The 25,777-nt window shown below is 33.3% G+C and overlaps 1 protein-coding gene across 15 annotated transcripts in view; it reads left to right on the top strand.

Annotated features, from left to right (window-relative positions):
* Cntln (centlein) overlaps positions 1-25,777 on the top strand; it is a 314,618-nt gene that overhangs the window by 235,636 nt on the left and 53,205 nt on the right. For 10 of the 15 annotated variants that reach the window (XM_074051749.1, XM_074051757.1, XM_074051761.1 and 7 more), the window contains one exon: positions 1,196-1,258. The exons of the other annotated variants lie outside the window; for them this stretch is intronic. In XM_074051749.1, the coding sequence (XP_073907850.1) occupies positions 1,196-1,258 (63 nt within the window). The remainder of the gene's footprint in view (positions 1-1,195; positions 1,259-25,777) is intronic. 15 annotated transcript variants of the gene reach the window in all.

Genomic DNA, 25,777 nt, shown 5'->3' with positions numbered 1-25,777 from the left:
TGTGCAGGTATCTGCATTTTATGTTGACTTAATTCCTTCAGATACATGCACAAGAGTAATAGAGCAGGATGAGATGGCAGTTCTATCTTTAGTTTCTTCAAAGATCCTCCATACTGATTTCCTTTGTAACTGCACTGATTTACATTCCCACCAGCACAGTATGACAATTCCTTTTCTCAGCATCCTCAGCAGCATTTTTTGCTATTGTTTATTTTCTTGACAAAAGTCATTGTAACTAGGGTGAGATGGAATCTCAGTGTCATTGTGATTTGCGTTTCCTTTATGGTTAAGGATTTTGAACATTTCTTCATGGATTTATTGGCCATATTGTGTTAATTGTACTATTTGTTCAATTCATTTGCTCTTTTATTAATTTGATTATTATTCTTTTGGTGTTTGCATTTGTCCCATGAATACATTGCAAAGATTTTTATCACATTCTGTGAGTTGTTTCTTCATTTGGATAATGATTTCCTTTGATGTACAAAACTTTTTAAAAACTTGATGCAATCTCATTCGTTAATTCTTGCTCTTATTTTGTGAATGATCTTATTTTTTATTCTTGGTCTTAATTTGTGAGTTCTATTGAGAGAGTAGATGCTTTTGCCTTGTATCTTCTAGAGTTTTTCCTATAGTTTCCTGAAGTATTTTGAAAGTTCGTTTATTAAAATAAGACCTTTGATAACTTCAAAGTGATTTTTATACAGAGTGAGAGATAGAGGTCTACATTTAGTCTTCTGTATGTGGATATCTAAATGTCTCTAGTCTATTTGATTTATATGTTGCATTATTCTGAATTTTCTTTGTTGAAGTTTTGTTTTGAATGATCTGTCTCAGAGTTGGGTATTTGAAGTCACCTGCTATTGTTTTTTGGGATCGATCTGTGCTTTTATAACCAATAGTATTTGTTTTATGGGATGGATGTGCCAACATTTAGTGCAGATAGGGTTATAATTTTTATATCCTCTTGTAGGATTGTTCCCTTTATCTATGTAAAGTCACTTTGTTTATCACTTCTGACTAATTGTGGCTTCAACTCTGCTTAGTCAGATATGAGTATAGGTACTGCTATTTACTTTGGGCTCCAGTTGCTTAGAATATCATTTTCCGTGCTTTCACTTTAAGCCTGTGTTTGTTTTGCCAGTGACATTGTTTCTTATTGGCAACAAATGATTACGTCTTGTTTTTTATCCAGCTCACCGGTCTGTGTCTTTTGATTAGAAAATTGATACCATTAACATTCAGTATTACTGAAAAGGTATGTAGTAATTCTTTTTATTTTGATGGGTGTGTGTGTGTGTGTGTGTGTGTGTGTGTGTGTGTATGATGTTTGATTCTTTCCTCTTCCTCATTTGTTTATCTATGCATCTGGTAACATGTATTCTTTCTGTGTTTTTCTGGTTATGTTTATCTTCTTCTGTGATTAGAATTCTTTTAAGTATCTTCTGTAATAGTGGCTTAGCAGCTATGTAGTCCTTTATTTTTCATTTCTCATGGAAGGATTTTATTGCTCCTTCAATTATGAAGGACTACTTCACTGGGTATCGTAATCTAGGTTGGTGAGTATTTGAAATAAACCACTCCATGCCCACTGTGCCTAAAATACATCATTGAAAAACATCATTCTACATTGACTTTGCTTTTAGAGTTTCTTTTGAGAAATCTGCTTTTATTCTTTTGGGTCTACCTTTAAAGTGACTTGGGGCGTCTCTTGCAGCTTTTGATATTCTTTCCTTGTCCTATGTATTTAATTTTTTTATCTATATCATGTCTTGCAGAGGTTCTTTCTGAGATACCTGTTTTGTCTTATAATAGTCTACTATATCTAGACGACCATTCTTTCTCATGATTTTGGAATTACTTTATTGACTATGTTTTCATTTGTACCTCTTCTTCTTTTATGCCCATAATACATAGGTTTGGTCTTTTGATGGTGTCCTAGACATCTTACATACTCTGTTGATACTTTCTTAGTATTTTTCTTCAGGTATATGTTCTATTTCCTCTACCTTGTCTTTAAGCCCTGATATTTTATCTTCAGTGTGGTTGAGTCTTTTAGTGAGGCTTCCAACTGAGTTTTTCACTTGAGTTATCCAAATTTTCATATCCAAAACTTCTATTTGATTTTTTTTTCAGGATTTCTGTATCTTTATTGAATTCCCTTTCATGTCCTGTATTGTCTTCCTTGTTTCAGTCAGCTGTTTATTTGCATTCTCTTTGAATTCACTCAGTTGATTTAAATATGTCCTCTTTAATTTTGTTGATCATTTTTATCATCATTCTTTTGAGTTATTGTTTGAGTCTTCATTTGCTTCACTATGTTTCATGTACTTTATTGTGGAATTTTTTTTTTAACTTTTAGAGGTGTCATGTTGCCTTGTTTTTTCATATTTCCTGCATTTGGATTCATACATTTCAACATAGTTCCTATGTTTCTGTTTGGGATTTGTGCAGTTCAGATCAACTTTTTGTTTAGAGGTTTTAGTCACTGTCTTCTTTCAGTTGAAGTATTTTCAATGTTCTGGACAAAAAAGGCAGGGTGAGGTAAGGAAAAAAGATGTGGAGAGAGGAGGGTGAGGTATATAGGCTGAAGATATATGAAATAATAGTGTGAGAATGCCGTATAATTATTGTGCAGAAGGCCTATAGTCAGGGAATTAAAAGGATATAAAAAGTGAAAAATAATAATTAAAAATAAAATACAAGAAATGTAATAAAATAGTTATTGAGAAATTTAAAAATGAAAATTTAAAGTCAGTATTTCTTCTTTGTTAAGGAGGTACAAGTATGCCAGTTGTGCTCCATTAGTGCAGCAGGTATTCTCCAACCTCTCCCTTCAGTATTTTGTCTATAGCTCTCTAGCTATGTTCATTCCTGGGGTCCCTCAGGACCTGAGATTGCCTGGGATTCCCCTGTGTGTGGAGTCTGGGCCAAAGGTTCAGGGGCAACAGCTGAAGGTGTGGCAGCCAGATATTCCTGTGGAATATCAGTAATTCCCTCAGTTCTGGGCTACTCTGGGGGTGAGGCTGCTATTACCTATTTCTATTACTGTAGAAGCTCCAAGCAGCTATGGCAACATCTGGAGGTTTGGCCTCTGTGCACAGCTAGTGGATCAGTACAGTCAGATAGGTATGCCCAGTCTTGCACTCTATCCATGGGCCCTTTCTTTCCCCTGGTCAGGTAACTCAGAGCACCGGGTAGTTCCTGCTCTTTTTTTCATTTTCCCTGTAGCTAACCAGGCTAGTTCTGTTTATAGCTTGGTATATGGCTGTATCTTATCCTGTGGGGTGTTGAGTCTAGGCATGAAATGGGGTTGGATGTGCTCTGTGGTGTATGGCCCTTCTGTGACTCACTTTGTGCCCAGGGTGTTTTACCCTGTTGGCTCTGGGACATCTACAGCAAAATTTGCCATCTTTCCCCTCTGCCTCTGTGCTAGCCTCTATTTATAGTGTGCCAGTTGTTGCAGCTATCTCTCACCACACAAATAAAGAATGGGTCAAGGAATAGAGTGGGTTAGGTCCTTCTCTGAAGGTTGCCCATCCCCATGGAAGGATGGTAGGGGGACTCAGGATCCTGTGCCATTCTGGGCTCCACCCTAGTGAAGCTTTCCCTTTGTTTCCTTTATAGATCAAAAGTTCAGTATTTCTTGATTTCCCCTGGTCTCAAACTGTCTATTCTTTTATTGGTGCCCTCCCCTGCCTTTCTAGATTGCCCACCTTTCTTTGCAGCCACACACCTGAGGTTTTTATTTAGATTTGCAGAGATGCTTGAACAAGATAGGTGTATCTAATCTGTCATCTTGTCTTCTCCTTTACAGACATTTCTACATTGAGTGTCTTTATATTAGTTTCCTTATCCTTGTTAAGATGTGTTCTCTTAAATAAAGATCCAGAAATGGAGTTGTTGGAGGATGTGGATTTGATATTTAAATTTTTATTGCTGCCATATTGCTCCCCAGTTTTCACTCTTACTACAAGTGCCCCCAAAATGTGAGGTTCCAGCTTTTCCAATATTTGATACTGTCAGACTTTCTCATTTTTGAAAATCTGATGGTAACATATATGGAATTTAGGATTTTAAACTGTCTTGTATTGTTCTCATTTCATACAACAGGCATAATTCACCACATTGAATACAAATTGACTTCATAAATATCTTGTTTTTATCCAAATGATATAGTTGCTGGTATCATAGTATCAACTAGAGATTAAGTGTACTATCTTTTTTTAATGGCCTTCTGTCAATAAATTTTTTAAATAATTTATTGCCTTAAGTTTCCTTGAAAATCAATACCATATAATTTTGCTTTAGTTCTCTTCATTCACAGAAAAGGTCAAACCTATAATTACAATTTTTGTAAGTGATTTTAAATTAATAGCATACCAAAATGGCAGTGAATATAGACAGTTTAAATTTTTATAAATTGAGATATAATTCACACTCAAAAATTTTTACGTTTTTAAAGGAACAGTTCTGCTGGGCATTGGTGGTTCATGCCTGTAATCTGAACTACTTGGGAGACTAAGATCGGGAGGGTCACAATTTGAGGACAGCCTGGGCAAAAAGTTAGTAAAACCCCATCTCAATCAATAGTTGGGAAGACCTTAAATGTAACACCTGAAATTTTGAAACTACTAGAAGAAAACAAAGTGAAACAAGTGAAAATATACATATAGGCAAGTACTTTATGAATAGGAATCCAATATCTCAGGAAATAAGAGCAAGAGTTGTCAAATGGGATTGCATTAGGTCAAAAAGTGCCCATGAAAGAGAAGTCAGACTAAAGAGACAGCCTGCAGAAAGGGAGAAATCTTTGCCAACTATTCATTGGACAAAGGATTAATATCCAGAATGTACAGAGAGCTCAAAAAATTAAGCACCAAAAATAATAGATAAGCTAAATAATAAATGAACAAATATTTTCAAAAGAAGAAGTACAAATAGCTATTAAGTGAAAGAAGTGTTTAACAGCTCTTCCTTAGCCATAAAGGAAACACAAATCAAAACAACACTGAGATTCCATCTCATCCCATTCAGAATGGCTAACATCAAGAAACATGCTGGTAAGGATGGGTTGGGGGTAATGTGGAAGGAACTCTTATAAACTGATGGTGTAAATGTAACTTAGCACATCTCCTATACTGCTGTTTGCCATGTATTTAAGGAATGTGAGTTAATACACAATAGAGGTGTTTCCTATGCAGCCTGATAGCTGATGGAAGGAACATTCAAAGCCTCATTCCCAAGTAACTGTCATTATTTAAACTCTAATGGCACCTCAGAGACCTCATTTAAAAATGACTCTAGTTCTGGGTAAATAGCCTTTATCAGGGATAGGTGGATAGACAATTGAAAACAATTACAGAGCAGTATTTTAACTTCTCAGCTACCTGAGATGATGGACTCTAGTTTAGTCCAAAAAATACATTTACCAAATGGCTTAAAAGACAAACTGAGGAATGAAATAGTTATACATTTTGAAAATCTCAGCCATGTTTCTGGAAGTCTGGGGTCACATAGACTAACAGATTTGTTTGTGTACTCAGAGAAGAAATGAGAAAGTCTAAACTCTCTACCTGACTTGATGCTGTATACAAGTGGATAGTAAATGTCAAGACAGTGTTGCTCATAGCAGCATTATTAATAATAAATGACCAGCAGAAACAACCTAAATGTCTGCTCATTTAAAAATGGACAAATTATATACACATGCAATGAAGTATTGATACTAATACATGCTACAACATGGACAAACCTCAAAGATTGTATGCTTAGTGAAAGAAGCCAGTCACAAAAGACCACATGTTCTAGAATTCCATTTATGTGAAATATCCAGAGTAGGCAAATCTGTAGAGAGAGAGTAAACAGACTAGTGGTTACCTAGGACTGAGGGGAAAGGGGAATATAGTAGTGATTACTAAAGTATATGAGATCCTTTTTCATCTCATCACACTAAGGATGAGCACAGTACTATAGATACTCTGAAAGACCACATTCTTTTATAACTTTTATTATAGTAGATTACTATAATTGTTCATTTTGTTATTGTTGATCTTTACCATGCCTAATTTATAAATGAAACTTTATCATAGACCTGTATGAGCATGAAAAAATTACAAACAGGGTTTGATACCATTCTGTTTCAGGCATCCAGTGGGGGCAGATCTTGGAACTAATACCCTATAGATAAAGGAGGACCATGGTAAATTCCAAATTAGTGGTAAGAAATGGTATTTTAAAAAATGAAACAAATAAGGCTGGGGTAGAGTGTTTGTTTGGCATGCAGGAGGCCCTGGATTCAGTACTCTAGCACTGCACAAAAAAAGTGGAAAAAAATAAAGTAATACAAAGTCTCAGATTAGTCATTATAGATTGCTATCCCCTTCCTAAGGGACAGTCCTCCTACATCTTACATGTTGTTATTTGAGACAGTTAAACTCTATCTTTAGTGTCTTTGTAGGCATATATATTTATTTATTTCTAGAAATTTTATTTAGGCTTTTAGAATTTCCTTTTTCATAGAATCTGTTTCTTTTCTTGGTCTTCAATTTTTTTTATTTGTGTTTTAGTCATTTCAACATAATTTACATCGAAGCTTTGGCGTAAGCAATGGAGAGCCTGCGTAGCAAGTGTGAGACCCTGAGTTCAAACCCCAGTATGACCAAACAAACAAACAAACAAACATAGCTTACATATTATTTCTAATCACTCCTCTGACCTCCTGTTTGTCATATCTACTTACTGTCAGCCACAGGGGATGTTTTAAGTGTTTTTTTTTTAGCTGCTGTAGCACTGTAGTACTGCAGCTGTAAGTACTTCATAAAGCTACAGTAGCTTTAAGAACATGGGAGAATTCTTCAATTAATCATTTCTAGAAGAAGAGCTATCACACATTAGAATGTGCAAATAAAGCATATGGGTGCATATTTATTTTTTATATCAAATTAAATTTAGAGCACTTGAAATATAACTTTTTTGCAGTACTGGGGATTGATTTCAGGGCCTCACATAAATAATTAATAATCTTAGGCGCACTATTTAATCTTTATTAGATTCTGTACCTAGAATTATCAGTTGCTAGATGTAACACCTGAAGGAAGTTATGTGTTTTCTAAATGAATTCCTTATCTTTAAAAAGATTGACCATCAAGCAAATATATTTCTCATGAAAATTATAAAGCATTTTATGGAAGCACTCTGTGTAAACTGAGACATTTATAATTCTTCTTCAAAAGTGCCCCAAACTATGCAAATGATAGGATTACTGCCTTTAAAATTTTTTTATTACATCATTCACTTTAAGATAAAAGGATTTCATCATTTTTGTGATCTTTTCTAAATATTAGAGACTCAGTGCTTTGGAAAATGAGCTTAGTGAGGTAATTCCAGACCTGGAGAAATTAAAGTGAACTAGTAGATTGTTAAAGACAAAAATGAAAATTTATATAGGAGCAAGGTGGGGAAGAGGCCTCCAGTGAATAGCAGTTAAACAGACAGCTGATATGCAGAAAAAGAAAAAAATCTGTAAAGGAGAAGAAATTATAAATGAGGCCTTCTATATCTGAAAAGAACCAGATAGAACATTTAGAAGTGAAATAACACCATAAGTAAATTTAAAAATTAACTGAATGTATTTAGATACAATTAAAGAGGAAATTAGTTAACTAGATGATTGACAGATGTATTTACTCAGAACCAAAGGAATATGTTGTTGGTTGATTGTGTTGTTCAGATCTTCTATAAGTAGCTTATTTTATTCACACTACTTCTATCCATGCCTAACAGTATGCTGTTGGCTATAGGTGTTATATTATACATACATAACTTACCACAGTTTATTAGTATCAGAATTTTACAACCTCAAGTAAAATGTTTGAAATTATTTACATTTTTGTTCCCTTACCTTTTAAACATTTTCTTTTAAATATTATCTCCAGTATTCCCTCTACATACATTTAGCACCATATCAGATGATGTTAGTAGATTTGCTGTTAATATTAAAATATGATATAAGAAAATCACATCCATTGTAGTGTTTAAAAAGTCTTTCTGTTCTATCCATTGTGTTTAGCAAACTTACTTTCAGCCTACGTTAAGGATGCTAGAAACAAATTCTCTAATTTTTCCTTTGTCTAAGAATGTTTTGCTTTCTCTTCATTTCTAGGGGTATAGAATTTTTGACCAATAGTTATATTCTTTCAAAAAAAACTTCATTTTTTTGTAAAAAAAATACCTTGCTGCTTCCTTTTTTGTTCTCCATAGGTTTGCTTTTCCCTACCCTTCCCTGTTCCTCCTGTATGTGTTCTCCCTTTAGTGTGTGACCCATGTCCAATAGTATTACTGTATTTGTTCTAGGTCTATAATCCACATATGAGGAAGAACATGTGATTTTTGGTTTTCTGAGCCTGACTAACTTTGCTTAAGATGAAGTACTCTAGTTCCATCCACTTACTTGCAAATGACAAGATTTCATTCTTCTTCATAGCTGAATAAAATTCTACTGTATGTAAATACAACATTTTCTTAATCCATTTGTCAGTACTGGGGCATCTTGGCTGTTTCCATTACTTGGCTATTGTGAATAGCACTGCAGGAAACATGGGTGTGCGGGTGCCTCTGGAGTAACCTGAGTATCCTTCCTTTGAATATATCCCTAGGAGTGGGATTGCTGGATCATATGGGAGATCTATGTTTAGATTTTTAAGAAGCCTCCATATTGTTTTCCAGAGTGGTTGTAGTAGCTTGCATTCCCACCAGCATCCTCATGAGGGTTCTTTTTTCCCCCGCATCCTCACCAACATTTGTTGCTGGTAGTGTTTTTGATGATAGCTATTCTAATAGGGGTGAGGTGGAATCTTAGCGTGGTTTTGATTAGCATTTATTTTATGGCCAGAAATAGTGTTTTTTTCATGTGTTTTCTGGCCATTTTGATTTCTTCCTCTGAAAAAGTTCTGTTTAGTTCAGTTGCCCATTTCTCTATCAGTTCATTAATTTTGGGGGAGTTTAGTTTTTTGAGCTCCCTGTATATTCTGGTTATCAGTCCTTTGTCTGCTGTATAGCTAGCAAATATTTTCCCCACTCTGTGGGTGGTGGTCTCAGTTTAGAGACCATTTTTTTTGTTGTGCAGAAGCTTTTTAGTTTTATGTAGTCCCATTTGTCTGTACTTTCTCTTAGGTGCTAAGCTGCTGGGGTTCTATTGAAGTCCGTGCCTATACCTATTGCTTCCAGAGTATTCCCTGCTCTTTTCTGTACTAGCTTGAGAGTTTCAGGTCTGATATTAAGGTCCTTGATCCATTTTGGGTTGATACTAGTACCAGGTGATAAACATTGATCTTAGTTTCAGTTTTCTGCAGGTAGATAACCACTTCCTCCAGCAACATTTGTTGAAGAGGCTATTTTCCATCATATGTTTTTGGCACCTTTGTCAAAAATAGGGTGGGCATAGCTATGTGGATTCATATCCGAGTTCTCTGTTCTGTTCCACTGATCTTCATATCTGTTTTTGTGCCATTACCATGCTGTTTTTATTGCTATTGCTCTGTAATATAATTTGAAGTCAGGTATTGTGATACCTCCAGAATTGCTCTTTTTGATGATGATTGCCTTGGCTATTCATGGTCTCTTGTGTTTCCAAATGAACTTTAAGGTAGATTTTTCAATCTCTGTGATGAATGTCATTGGGATTTTAATGGGAATTGCATTGAACATGTAGATTGCTTTTGGTAGTATAGCCATTTTTATTATGTTGATTCTATAAATCCATGAGCACGGAAGATCTTTCCACCTTCTGTAGTCTTCCTCGATCTCTTTCTTCAGAGGTTTATAGTTCTCTTTGTAGAGGTCTTTCACATCCTTTGTTAAGTTTCCTCCTAGGTATTTGATTTCTTTTGAGACTATTGTAAATGGAATTGTTTTCATGTGTTCTTTCTCAATTTGTTCATTGTTGGTATATAGAAAAAATAATGATTTTTGTAAGTTGATTTTGTATCCTGCCACATTGCTGAAGCTGTTTATGGTGTCTAGGAGTTTTTGGGTAGAGTTTTTTTGGGTCTTTGAGGTTTAGGATCATGTCATCTGCAAATAGGGATATTTTGACAGTTTCTTTACCTATTTGTATTCCTTTTATTTCTTCTTCTTGCCTGTTGCTCTGGCTAGGAATTTCGGGACTATGTTGAATAGTAGTGGGGAATGGGCACCCTTGTCTCATTGCTGATTTTAGGGGAAATGGTTCCAGTTTTTTTCCATGAAGTATGATGTTGCCTATAGGTTTATTGTATGTAACCTTTATAATGTTGAGTTATATTCCTTCTATTCCTAGTTTTCTTAGAGCTTTTATCATGAAGTGCTGTAGAATCTTATCAAAGGCTTTTTCTGCATCTATGGAGATGATCAAGTGGTTTTTGTCTTTGCTTCTAGTAATGTGCTGTATTATATTTATAGATTTGCATATGTTAAACCACCCTGGCATCCCGGGGATGAAGCTGACTTGGTTGTGGTGAATGATCTTTCTGATATGTTGTTGGATTCAGTTTGCCATTATTTTATTGAGGATTTTTGCATCGATGTTCATGGAGGAGATTGGCCTATAGTTCTCCTTTTTGGATATCTCTTTGTCTGGTTTTGGAATGAGTGTAATACTGGCTTCATAGAATTAGTTAGGCAACATTCCATCCCTTTCTATTTCGTGGAAAAGTTTAAGGAGAGTTGGTATTTGTTCTTCTTTAAAGGTCTGATAGAATTCAGCAGAGAATCCATCAGGTCCTAGACTTTTCTTTTTTGGGATACTCTTTATTGCTGTTTCAATTTCATTTCATGTTATAGATCTATTTAGGTGGTTAATATCCTCTTGGTTCAATTTTGGATGGTCATAAGTATGTGGAAATTTGTCCATTTCTTCAAGATTTTCAAATTTATTAGAATATAGGTTCTCAAAGTCGTCTCTGATGACTTTGAGAATTTCCGTGGTGTGTGTTGTTATCTCCCCTTTTGCATTTCTGATTTTACTGATTTGGTTTTTTTCTCTCCTCATTTTAGTCACATTTGCCAGGGGTCAATCAATCTTGTTTATTTTTTCAAAGAACCAGCTTTTTGTTTCATTGATTGTTTGTATGTTTTTTTTTAAATCTCTATTTCATTAATTTTGGCCCTTATTTTTATTATTTCTCTCCTGCTTGTTTTGAGTTTTGCTTGTTCTTGTTTTTCTAGGAGTTTGAGATGTAGCATTAGGTCATTTATTTGAGATCTTTCTGTCCTTTAAATGTATGCACTCATGGCTATAAACTTTCTTCTTAGGACTGCTTTTGCTGTGTCCCATAGGTTCTGGTAGGTCGTGTTTTCATAATCATTAACTTCCAGGCACCTTTTAATTTCCTCTTTTATTTCATCAATGATCCACTGTTTATTAAGCAATGTAGTGTTCAGCTTCCAGTTGTTTACATATTTTCTGCTGTTGTCTTTGTTGTTGGGTTCTAGTTTTAATGCATTACGATCAGATAGAATGCAGGGGATTATTTCTGTTTTCTTTTATTTGCTGAGGCTTGCTTTGTGTCCTAAGATATAATCATTTTTGGAGAAAGTTCCATGGGCTGCTGAGAAGAATGTATATTGTGTAGATGTTGGATGAAATATTCTGTAGACCTCAGCTAGGTCCATTTGATCTATGGTGTGATTTAGTTCTAGAATTTCTTTATTGATTTTTTGTTTGAATGACATATCTATTGGTAATGGGGTAGTAAAGTCTTCCACTACCACTGTATTGGAGTCAGTATGTGCTTTAAGTCCTTTAAAGTCTGTTGGATGAAATTGGGTGCACTGAGATTGAGTGCATGTTGGTTGATAATTGTTATTTCCTTTTATTATTATGGAGTTTCCTTCTTTAGCTTGTTTGATCAACGTAAGTTTGAACTCTACTTTGTCTGAGATAAGTATTGCTGCTCCTGCTTGTTTTCAGGGGCCATTGGCTTCATAAGTGTTCTAGCCTTTCACCCTAAGCTGTGTTTGTTTTTGTCAATGAGATGGGTTTCCTGTAAAAAAAAGATTGTTGGATCTTCCTTTTTAATCCAGTTTGCTAGATAGTGTCTTTTGATGGTACATTGAATCCATTGATATTCAGTGTTAATATTGATAGGTATGTGGTGATTCCACATTTAGTTGTTTTTGTTGTTTAAGGGTTTGATACAAGCCTTGTATGCACATGTGAATAATAAAAGAAAAAAAAAAGGGTTTGATAGCATGAAGCTGAATTAATATTACTCTCTGATTCCTTGTCTTTTCTTCTCCTGTAGTTTGGTACTGGCTGTCCTCTCATGGTTTTATTTGCTTTCATTTTCTGTGTGCAGAATTCCTTGGGGAATCTTTTGTAGTGGTTGTTCTTCATAGTTTTTGTTTCAAAATCCACTGTCATTCAAATTTTCGCCTCCCTATAGGTAATGTATCATTTCTTCCTGGATATTTTAAAGTTTTTTTCTTAGTTTTTAGAAGGTTTTTTTTCTAAGCAATTATATGTGGCTTAACTATGGGAATACATTCTGAAATATATGCAGTTAGGTGACTGCATTGTACAAACATGGGGTTCACTTACAGAAAATGAGATATCTTTGAGATTCACTAGGCAATATATATATTTTTTGGGACCACCATCCTTTGTGGGGTCTGTAGCTGACTAAAACTTTGTAACCTTAAAGGCATGAGTATAGCCTATTACTTAAATTCTAATCTCTCCAAAAATTATTTATTTTATTTTCTGTGTCACAAGGAGAATATTTTTTCTATCTTCATGTAAACAAGTAGAGAAACTATAAATAAATAATTACCCATGGCTTAGTTCTCTTCCATTTCTGTCTTAGTTCTGGAGAGCAGTGTCTAGGTTTTTAATGGGAATAGTCAGTGGTTTCATGTGTTTGTTTATTTGTTTCTAAGAGATCTGTTAGAAAAGAGGGCTCATTCTGGGCCCTCTAGTTTGTAGAAATCATTCACTGTTCCAATAATTCTTTGTGGACTTTTGTTCCTCCTATGAATTTGTGTCTGTAATATTTTTTGCATTTCAATAGTATAAATGAGTGGGCAAAGACAACCTCTCCAAAAATGGTACCCTTTAAACTTATTATTTAATGCTAACAATCACAGTGGCTGTTAAGAATATGATTAAAAGACAGTAAGAGAAGCATTATAAAATATGCAGTTGAAGTGGACCTTAGACTATGACAGGTAAGAAGTTAAAGACTGATTTTTTTTTTTATGGACACACGTCTCACTTTACCAGTCAAGATGCCAAGCACACTAGCAAGGTACTACCTAGTGCTATTCCCAAAGGCTTATATTAGAATTTGGGTATGCCTCTACATTAGGAAATACAAGAGAAATAATTAAGTGTAGTCTAGTCCCCTCTTGTGATAACTTTAAACATTTTACATTATAAACACTTTAAACCACTTTAAAAATAGGAACTATTTTACCAATCTTTTTATGTTCTGTAGTGCCTTTTGATATGTATTTTCTCAAAACAAATTTTCCCGTAACAGAACTAGCACCTGCGAGTCATCTTTGACTCTTTTCTGTTTGTTGACCCTTAAATCTATAACGAAATCATATGTTTTTCCCTCTTTTCATTTCCATTCCCAATACCACAAAGTATTTATCTTCTTGTCTTAGAACACCATTATACTAACTTGTTTCTCTATTATCTTTTTTATTTATTCCCATGTACATTACCAGCCTAATTTTGCTAGAATAAATTTCATCATGTACTTAACAAGAGTGTTAATTCCCATTTATGACCATTTGAAGGGCAAACTTCCGGCAAGTTCATCAAAACAATGTGTGATCTGCTCAACCAACGTATCCTTGTAATTTTCTGTTTCCCTGCATCAAATCTCAGGGGTATAGTAGAGTACCTTCTGTTCTATTACACTAACTAATTATCATCAGTATATGCTGGTGCATCCATTCTTTCAAATCTTATATATTCTTGATGGAAATAATACTAGCCAATGGTTTTTGTACACATAGAATGCCAGGTACTCTTCTAAGTACTTTACATTTATTTACTCATTGATGCAAGCATTTATTCAGTGAAATAGATTCCAGATCTGGTTCTGCTGTATAAATGGGGAAACTTAGGTAGGAAGGATAGCATGCCCAAGGTCATAATGCTCATAAATGGTAAAACTGGGGTTCAAACCTAGGCACTTTAATGCCAGAAATTATGCTGTCAATCCCTATGCCTCTCACAAAATCAAGTCAACATTTATTCAGTGACTAGTAGACCTACTTTCCAGGTTCTTTATGATGACCTCATAAAAGTATTATGCATTGTATTATGTACAGTGTGATTGAGCCTTAAAGAATCGAAATAAGTTACTTGGTAGTGCCTGGATTATAATCTGTATCTATCTCTTGGTCCTAGCTTCAGAATCCTTCCTTTTTTCTAAATTGCCTTTTTTATGCAATTTTGAATTTACTAGTTTTTAACTTAACATTTGTTAATTCTTTTGCTACTGGTAGTTAATAGGCTCCTGAAAAGCAAAAAATCATATATTAAACTTCCTTGACAACTTTCACAAACTGTAGCATAATTGAGGTCATAGTACATTTTCAATAAATGTGTGAAGATTGATTTACTGGCTATTTTGTTCATACCGAGGAATTAAAGGTACTGGTATCATTGAAGGGGCTCAATAATATGTTAACAAATAATTAATAGTCTATGTAGTATTACAGAGATTCAGATTTGATGTAAAGACTAGTGACCTTAGTGACATGACACTTTCAAGGAGAATGAAACATATACCATTTCCTGTTAGTCACCAACCCTACAAGTTCTACTTCATTAATTTATGTTATTTTTTGGGGTACTTACAGGCTTTTAATTTCTGAGTACTGATTTGTACAATGGCCCTTTATGGTTTTTAAAGGAAGAGGGCTCTCCTTTTAGTCTCTATAAGTCTGTTTCTCTATATTAATAATGCAACTATCTAACTAGCCACAGTCTTCCTAAAAGGAGGTAAGATAATATTTCTGAAAGTCATAGAAGAGCTGTTTTACAAGCTATGGCCTGGAGAACTAGACATTCACTCTTGATTGTTGCTGCCAAGTAGCCTTTGAACTACCTCGGCCTTAAGTCCTGAACTGTATATAGCATTTCTAAGGTACACCCAGGACTCCACTATAAGCTTTGAATATAAATGTCATAAATGTATAACTGTTTATGTTGTGATTAAACATCATTATCTCCACATTTCTTGATGTATTCTATATTCCTGTATTCTGAGTCAAAGACAGCTAAATTCTGCCACAGCATATTTTGTTCTCAGAAACTTTTTGGCAATAGCAGTATGAAATAAAGCAGTTTCCTTTTTAGGATTTGACTTTTCAAGTTTGTTTCTTCTCTTGTCCAACAACTATTAGTAGTTAATCTAAAAATAGTTTAGTTAAGCCTCAAATAAAAGACTTTCACTAGGTGTCAGAATCTGGAATTAAATACAGCAGAGCATAGTCCCTTCAACAAATGCCTTGGGTTTTTTGGTTAATCATATACGTTGAATATGTAAATTACTAATCTGAGTCTTTTAATATACTCTTCAATTCTGAAAGGTTCATATATTATGAGTCTGCAATCTTCATATATTGAGATCTATATAATTTTTATTGTATCCAAAATTGGCATTTATCTTTGGTTGATATTTATTTATATAACTCTTATTCAAAAAATTGAAGTGCTTAAATTATACCATAGCTGTTTTTTCTGTCAGGAATTAGAATTTTCAATAGCCTCATTTCCATTTTTGTGATTTGTGTTCACACCTCTAGTAATAAACTAGAAAATACTTTATTGTTCTTCATTGCTAATCTCCAGAGTTTTCTTTTACATTACCCCAATAGTTTGTGTAGTACACATTCCTTATAGGGTATTGAGTTTATATATATATATATATATCAGATTCTCTAGGGCCATGGCTTTTGCCAGATGAAGCACTTTTGATTTTGAAGCTGATGAAACACAGTGCGATTATTGATCTGTGCACGACAGAACCAGTCTCTCTCCTGGCAGAGTGTAGCAACATTTATCCAGGAATTTGTGAAATGTCACTCGGATCATGTTCGCAAGGTAAACTGCAAAATCCAGGATCTGAGCTGAGAATCCATGTGGAATTGGACGTGACTGTCTTATTCCTACATCCGATCTTCTAGATGAGCCAAGTGATATTTGTTAACAGAATGTGTGTGTCCTGTATTAGATTTTGTTAGGAAATATATTATTACAGAACACTGTGTACTAGAAAATCATGCTACTTTTAATCTGTTTTCAGATTCACTTCTGATCTTACTTCAGAAAATACAGCCTGAATACCATCAGTTAGAAACTCCTTTTCTATTTATAATGTAGCAGTTACAATATATTCAACAGTCTTTCATTCTTTATATCAATATACTTTCAAGTGTGTATGTCTCATTAAAATATTAACATGCTTAGAAATGTCAAATTATAGCATTTTCTTAATACTAGATTATGATATTTAACTGCACATATTTTAGAGTTTGGTTTTATGTGACTAGAATACTGGTTTGCACATGGATAGATGTGCTTATATTTGTTACAGTTCATATTAGTTTAATATACTTAACACATTTAAAGCACTATAATAATGGGATTTTAATAATGGATTAAATATTATCCTTGTCCCCTCTATAAGATACTAATGTGAGAATTGTAGTGGTGTATCACAATATAAGGGAATCATGATAATATATGTATATATGGTGTATATGTGTATGCAAATATATATGTGTATATATATATTTAAAATACACCATGAAGATATGGTGGAGGGAAAGCAGCCATTCATTGTTATCATTCTTTAGTAATAATTTTGAAGGGGGATGGTGTTTGGGCTGAACCTTAAGGTTTTGTATGGTTTTGACAGTTGTATGCATGGATCAAAGCCATTTATAAGAAAGGAAATCTTGAAAAAATATCAGTGTGAGAAAGCAGTTTCTTGAGAATAGTAAGTAACTTGGTACAGGTGATTTCCTCAATCCAAGTTGCATATTATCCTCATGGAGAGGGGAACTTTAAAAGATACCTATGTTCAGACCCCATTTGGGTAGACCATTTACACCTAAATAGTATCTGAGAATGAGCCTTGTGCCTTGGTACTTTTTTAAAGCTCTTGATCTTTACATACAATGAGAACTGAGACTAAAGCTTGAGAAAATAGATTCAATATAAGCAAGTATAAAAGAAATAGCAAGCCAGAAATGATTTCTAAAAAGTACATTTTGCATATTAGTTATAGAACTCAAATATTTTTTAAAAGAGCTTTTCACAGTAGTATAACTCTGATGACAGGTTGCCTATGAGAAGGTAAAGAAAAGGGAAACATATAGATAATTTCCAGGTTTCTAATTAAAGTGGCCACAAACTTGATGATAGAAAAATTAATTTATGACAGCATAATATTCTAAATATTGTTAGGGTGCAAATACTAAGAAATTTGGATAAAAATAATAAATATTTCTATAAATTCATCCCAATATTTACAAAAAAGAAGAAAGAAAAGAGAATAGAAAGACAAAAGAATAAAGGAAAGAAAAATTTGTAAATACCTAGGGGCTAAAACAGTAACAACTTACCATTGTAGCCAAGTGGTAATTTGTCACTAAAATGGAGATATCTAGTAAGTGTAGGATATATGTGTTTAAAATGCAGGGGAGGGGGTTGGGTTAGACTATGAATTTTGGATTAGGAGTATTTCAATGGTATTTAAAAACATGAGGCTGAATAAGATTACCAAGGGAGTGAGAGTAAATAGAAATAAGAGGTTGAAGGTCTGAGACCTAGACCTTCCAACATTTGAATGTTGAGCAGATGAGAAAGGACCAGAAAAAGAGAGGCCAATTAAGTAAAAGGAAATAGAAGAAAATGGAGTACCTAAACACAAATGATGAAAGTATTCCAAAAGGGAATAATCAACTATGTGAAATGCTGATTAGAATGAATCCACAAGAGAAACTAAGGAATAGGAAGAGAAAGGGAGGGATTGAAGGAAATAATTAAAAATGCATATATTTTAGAGTTATCTTAAGGAGCTTGCTGAAAAGAAGAGCAGAGATCCTATAAATGTAAATACTCTCATGATCAAATCACATAAGTATTGAAAATTTCAGCACTTTTAAGATTAATCTGACAAAATGTTTTTGAGGATATATGTTATTTGAATAGAGCAATAAAGCCTTGCTCTAAATATTCATAAAAGTATCCACATAATGGACATAAAACATCATTCCACAAATTTCAAAATGATATATAACACAAGTAAAGTTAGAAATCAGTTTAAAAGTTAACAATATCTGATACAAACTTATGGAAATATTTCATAATTAATGGGTGAACAAAAGCAAAACAAAAATGAGAAATTACCTCAAATTGAATGGCATTAAAATAATATGTATTAAAACTTACAGGATACGAGTAAGGTAGTACACAGATAGGAGTTTATGTCATTAAATAGTTGTTAAGAAGGCTAGGTTATAGAAGGTAACACACATGCACAGGAAATCAATGCAAGTCAACTCCCTGTATAGCTATCCTTATCTCAACTAGCAAAAACCCTTTTTCCTTCCTATTATTGCTTATACTCTCTCTTCAACAAAATTAGCGAAAAGGGCAAAATAATTTCTGCCGGGTAGCGAGGGGGAGGGGGGGAGAGGGAGGGGGCAGGGTTGGTGGTAAGGGAGGGGGTGGGGGAAGGGGGGAGATATGCCCCAAACATTGTATGCACATATGAATTAAAAAAAAAGAGAGAAGAAGAAGCCTAGATTAGGTGATGCACATTTGTAATCCCAGCACGTAGGATGCTGAGGCAGAAGGATTGTGCTTTTGAGGCCAACTTGAACAATATAGCAAGACCCTGGCTCAAAGAAAAAAATGACTAGAATAAGCTGAAAAGTACAGAGCTAAACTTTCTATTTGAGAATGATAAATTTGTTATTGTATGCATGTATGAAAAGTTCCTAATGAAATCCATTTTAAAAATTTGCAAGAAAAACTTTTGAAAGGGGTAGGAAGAAGATGAATAAGAAAGAGTAATAGAATATGTTCGTAGTACATTGAAATATCAAAATTAAGCCCTTTACTTTGTACAATAAATACATGCTAATAAAAAAGAAAGGGCTAATAAAAAGAAAAGAAATAGTGAACAATTGGGGCTGAGGAGATAGCTCAGTAGTGGAACACTCACCTAGCACACAGTCTGTAGATTTGATCCCTAGCACCAGATACACAAAAAGAATGAGAAACTCAATAAATCCAGTGATATGGAGTAATATTTGTATCCTGTCCTAATTCATAATCCCCAGTGTGGTCATATTTGCAAGTGGGGCCTTTCAGAAGCAATTAGAGTTTACTAGTTAAAGATGGTGGAGTCTCCATGATGGGATTAATATTCTTATAAAAAGAGAAGACATGGCTTTCTATCTACTCTGCTATGTGAGGATACAACAAGCCAAGAAGAATGCCTTCATCAGACAGAGGATCTGCTGATGTCTTGATCATAGACTTCCCAGCATCCAAATCTGTGAGAAAATATACATTTGTTATTATGTTATGTACTCTATGGTACTGTGTTATGGCATCCTGAATTGACTAGGAAACCAAAAGAAAATAGAAAGAAATATTAAGGTGAAGGCAAAAGTTGATTTTGTAGAAAGCAAAAATGCAATAAAAAAATAATGACATGATCAATAAAACCAAAATCTGGATCAAGCCTAATAAATTGACAAACATTAACAAGTATTGATAAGAATATAGAGAAATTGGAACATTTTAAATACTGTTGGTAGAAAGGTATAATAATTCATCAAAAGATAAGACATAGAATACCATGAGTGGACCAGGTATATGCCCAAGAGAAGTGAAAATATTTTACACAAAAACTATGAGTGTTCATAGATTCATATTAGCCTATCAGTGGAAGCAATCTAAAGATCCATCAATTGTTAAAAAAAAAAGTAGTGTATCTAAGCAGTAGACTGTCTTCTAACAATAAAAAGAATGGAGAAGTGACTCATGTTACCACAAAGGAAGAACTTTGAAAACAATTTGCTAAGTAGAAGCCAGTCACAAAAGACCACATGTATTAGGAACCCAATTATATAAAGTGTCCATTAAAGGTGAAATGTATAGATAGAAAGATTTAGTAGTTGCCTTGGGCCAGGGGTGAGAAAGAATTATCTATATATAGGCATAAGGCTTTTTCCCTGGTGTTATGGAAATGCTCAAAAATTAGTCTGTGGTAATAATTGCACAATTCTTTAAATATGCTAAAAGTCACTGAGTTGTACACATAAGAATATACTTTAAAAAGGAAAAAAACCTGCCAGCCAAGAAAACTGTATCTGGTAAAACTGTCTTTCAAAAAAGAAAGAGTCAAGTGCAGTGGTCCATACTATAATCTCAGCTATTCAGGAAGCTGAAACAACAGGATCATGAGTTTCAAGCCAACCTAGACAACAAGCTGAAGTAAAATGATGGTAACTACTACCAGAAAACCATGTATAAGTGTGAAACTCACTGGTAAAGGTAAACATACAAATATAGAATACTATAATATTGTAATAATGCTATATAATCACTTAACTGTGATATAAAAGTTGAAGGATAAAAATTTAAAATAAGTATGCAATATGTTAATGAATGCATGATATAAAAAGATAGAACTTGTTACACCAATAACAATGTGAGTAGGAAGAAATAAAAGTATAAAATTTTTGTATGTGAATAAAATTGTTATAAGAATAAAATAGATTTTTATAAGTGTAAGGTACTTTATATAAGCCTCAATGTAACCACAAAGAAAATACCTACAAAAGAAGTTGAAAAATAAGCAATGCATGTCACTTCAAAAAAGTTAGTGAAACACAAAGAAAGACAGTAATAAGGATAATAGGGACAAAAGAACAGAACAGACATATAACAGTGTACGGAATGGCAATAGTACAGTCATTTATATTAATGGTTACTTTAAATGCAAATGAATTAAAGTCCCTGATGAAAAGGCGTAGTGTTGGCTGAATGGATTAGCAAAATAGATATAGCTATTTGCTGTATGTAAGAGACTCACTTTAGATTTAAGGACATAGGCACATCAATACAAAGTAGACTTTAAATACAGTCTTTTATAAAAATAGGACATTTACTTGAAATAAGGATCAATTCACGAAGAAGATAAAAGTTAAAATATTCATGCACAAACATTAAGGATTCCTTAATAAGTGAAGCTAACCTTGACAGAATGAAGGAAAAAGAAGCACAATAATGAGAGACTTCAATACCCCACTTTCCATAATGAGTAGGATAACTAGACAAGATTAATAATGAAATGGGGCCCTAAGCAAAACTATGAACCAATTGGACCTAGCAACATATACAGAATACTCCATCCAACAACAACAGAATATACATTCTTCTCTCTTCCAGGATAGACTATGTTTTAGGTCACAAAACAAGTCTTAAATTCAAGGATATTGAAATCATACAAAGCATCTTTCTTGCTCACAATTGAAAAAATCAGATATCTATAGCAGAAGGAAATCTGGAAAATCCCCAAATACATTGAAACTAATACTCTTCAAGTGCATCAAAGAGGAAGTCATAAAGGAAATTAGAAAAACATATTGAGACAAATGAAAAGGAAAGCGTAGCATATCTAAACTTATGGACTACTACTACTAGTAGTAAAGATGTTTATATACTGTACTGTACACTGAAGACAGTAGGTATCTTGTTACATGTTTTTATTGATAAAAATGTTTTATGGATAAAAATGTGGAAAATCATTTGAAAAATTAAGTAACCTGTTCTTGTTAAAAATAAATTATCTTACCAAATGGAATTTTCTTACTTTATTAAAAGATGTCTACCAGAAACCTGCAATAGCTCTCATATTTGATGATGGAAGATAGAAGAATTCCTTTTAAAATCAGAAGGAAGGCATTTATGCTTACTGTCATTGTCTGTCTTTGACAGTGTACTCAGGCCAGCACAATAAAAAGGAAGTGAAAGTTAAAAGTATTAGAAATGCAAAACAAGACCATCATCAGTTCTAGACACTATGCTTGTCTACACAGAATCACAAGACAAATTATTATAATAGTAATATGGATATGAAATCAATATATGCTTAGACAATGGGATCATATTCACCAACAACTGATGTAATTTGCAATTTAAACTAAGAAATATTCAAGTAATAGCAAGAATTATATGGTATTGGTAATGGAGGACATTCCAACTTTAAGGCTGCTAAAATGTTAAAAAGGAATGTCTTAAAATCACTATGTATTTTGAAATACATATATGTGTTCTAAGTGTAAAGACATGTAAGGGAAAACAAACAGTAAAGAATTCAAAATAGTAATTATTTCTGGTGAGTCAGGAGGAGAAGGTCATAGTTTTCACCTGTACTTGTAATACATTGTCTTCCTTGAGTAGTTGATACATAGGGATTCATTGTATTTTTCCTTTTATATAACTATGTTTTATTTAAAATGTGAAGAAGGAAACCTACTGATGTCAGTATCCAGGGAAAGAATACTAGAGATCAAATATTTTTAACAAGATGATAAACTTTTGTTTATATGGGCAGAAGAAGAGTCAGAAAAGGGGAACAAAAAGAAATGTTCAAAGAAGCTAGAGAAAATGTAGGAGAGTGCTGTAATACAAAAACAAGAGAGAGAAAGTTTTTAATAAGAAAGAAATTTGGTAAATAGTGTTAGATAGCCATAGAGGAACTGAAAATAGAAAACTGAGAAAAGGTTGTTGGACTTTACCTAGAAGGTTGTATTGGCAGGTGACAAACTAAACTTAAACTGTACTCAAACTAATATAAGAAAAAAGCACACAAAATCAAAAGACAAACCGAAGAAAACAGGAAGAGTGAAGATAACTGGAAGCAGATAATCTAAATGTCTTTAATGCTTCTCTTTGCATTTCGTCTTTTTATCCCAGATCATCTTTCTCAATGCATCCTTGATCATGTGTACCAGCCATGTAGAAGCCTACATCCTAGTACCTTAAATATCCCCGGAAAAAGAGATTTCTCTTTCTCATCTTTCAGTCTTCCCCTGATTTGTAAAGAGTCAAATATGTGTGATCAAAGTAGGGGGGAGGATACTTTGTCTATAAGTAATATTAAGTTAGGGTTTAGGGTCATTTCATTATGTGCATATTTTAACCTACACAAACAATTGGCAGAAAATCTGAGTCATGAAGGATACAGGGACTTTTCTATTGGACAGGACTGACGTTACTTGGCTTTATTGACTACTTCGCTTTATTTATTGAGTGACTACTCAGGTCAAGCTTTACTACTTGAGAAAATATGATAAACAAAATACAATTCTAAATAGAAGATGATGCAGAGAATGATGGAAGTTTGTTCCTATGTGGAATTTTTCTGTGTGGAAAAGAATATCTTTGCAATGAAATCTCTGAGAAATACCACGAATAATACAGTTTAAATGCAAGGCTCATAAATCCCTTTTTATTTTTTCCTCCTGTAAAATAACTTTTAGTTCTATGCCATGGCTTTCATATCTATTAATTCTTAATGAAAAAAATTCTCATTTTAAATGGTATCAGTAACTTTTTATTTGATCAAATCCAGAGATGGTAAAAAAAAAAAAAACATTTTTTTAAAAAGTTGAATCTCATGGAACTTATATAGGGAATACAGAAAAACATTATTTCTCTTGGGAATTTTAGTATGGCATATTTATAAATGATCAACATCACATGAATACTTAGCATTGCTGCTGTTAAATTTATAATGAGTTATAGGTTTTTGAAATTACTGACTGGCTTTCATCCAAGTAATTTATTTGCAGGACTTAGATGTAGTACAACCAAGAAAAGACATATGGTTAACTATTAACCCTATCATTAAAACATTTTGATTTCTAAGTATTAAGCTCTATTCATATTTAGGATAGATTTAAGAAATGTATAGTTTCTCACTAATTTGAATATATTAATTTAGAGCTCCAAATTAGATCTTTATCCTTTGGAATTATAACCCAAAATGTTAGTAATACTTAATTTAAATTAGTATGATAATGCATTATTCCTGTGAAGTAATTTAATATAATTTACACAAATAGAGTGTTCATTTACATGTTTTTCAGAGGCTTATTGAAAATTCTTTGTCTTATAAAATATGAACTTCAGAACTATATCATGGTCTATTACAAATTTTTAGTCAAAATTTATTTGAGGGACATTGCATCTTTTGAAACCTCCATGGGAATTAAGATTATGAGTAACTTGTAATTGTTCAGACTCTCAGTGACATTTAGTAACAATATTATGTGTGGATATTCATTTTCTCAGATGAGTTCTGAAAGGCCTTTTTGAGCAATTAAATTCATTGCAGTAAGAAATAATATAATCTCACCCCACTGGACAGAAAAGCAGTCAAAAGTATTAAAATCTGTTTACTTTGGCTTGTTTCTTTGGTTTTTTTTTTTCTTTTTAAGAAAATTGAATTTAATTAGAAGAGAATGAACAAGCCCCCTGCAGGTATCCTAGAGTTTGATTGCCTCTGTTCCTGATATCTCAGTCATTATAACTGCACTTGAAAATTCATGATTCTCCTTTACTTAGAAACAGATATAGTATTAACGTTGCCCTACAACACTAACATTTTTGTTTATTTGGCAGGGTATTCTTTTTCTTTTTCTGACTGAGTAGTTTAATTCAGTGAATTATTTTAATTTTGTTCCCACACAACTTCAGTAACTGAAAAAAATTGACAAAAGAGATAGAGTAAAAATAGAAATAAAAAGTACTCATGGGGTGCTGTGCTCAGTTAACTAAGATTAAGCAGTAGAAAGTAGGGAGACAGAAAGTAATGAAAGAGAGGAGTTAAGAAAGATATTGGTTAATTTCTCTTGGGAACATAAGATGGTACTGCCATTCTCTCATTCCTAGTGGGGAAAGGAGTCAGAATGGGAATGCACTGCAGCTTCACGCTCAGTACTAAGCATGCATGTATAGGTCCAGTGTTTAGGACGGCTGTGACTGAACTCAATCTTACCACATGAACATTGAGAAATTGCTCTATATTGAACATTGAGAAATGATGTCTATGCACTTTTCAAGCATCTTGCTCTTTTATTTAATTGTCTGGTATGTAAGGGTGACTTTCTGCTGATAACTTGAACATAGGTTTTGAAACAGCAACAAACCAACAGTTAATTTTTTTTTTGCTCTGAATACAAATACTTGAAAAAACTGTATAAATTAACTTTAAAATTTTCATACATAATATATCTTTATTACCTATTATTTTTCACATAGTTGTGGGAACAGAAGTTGAAGTGATTGGATTAACTTCAACCCATTAAAATGCATTGATTTAGTTATTCAGATTATTTTGAAATGCACAAAATTGCTATATCGCATTGATTGAAACTTACTATAAATGCCTACAAAGTTAAAACTATTAATACAAATCAAAAGATAAATTTTAAACGTTTTCAATATTTTGGGCTGTTTTGAATTTTTTGAGTATTAGTAAACTATTATGAACTATTTGACATTTGAAATAATCATACTGATTTTCATTTTTAGAAATTATATTCAAGCATAATAATGGTCTAATTGGACATTAGCCAGAACTTACAAAGCATAAGGGTACTGAGTTAACTTTACTTCTTGTAAACATTATTGAGAACAGTGTATCTCTTATCCATATGCAGATATCTGATTTTCTCTGATAGA

This window comes from Castor canadensis, chromosome 13 (assembly GCF_047511655.1).
Source record: "Castor canadensis chromosome 13, mCasCan1.hap1v2, whole genome shotgun sequence".
Taxonomy (NCBI): Eukaryota; Metazoa; Chordata; class Mammalia; order Rodentia; family Castoridae; genus Castor; species Castor canadensis.
The sequence above is the reverse complement of the archived record's forward strand: the minus strand, read 5'-3'. Positions and strand labels throughout refer to the sequence as shown.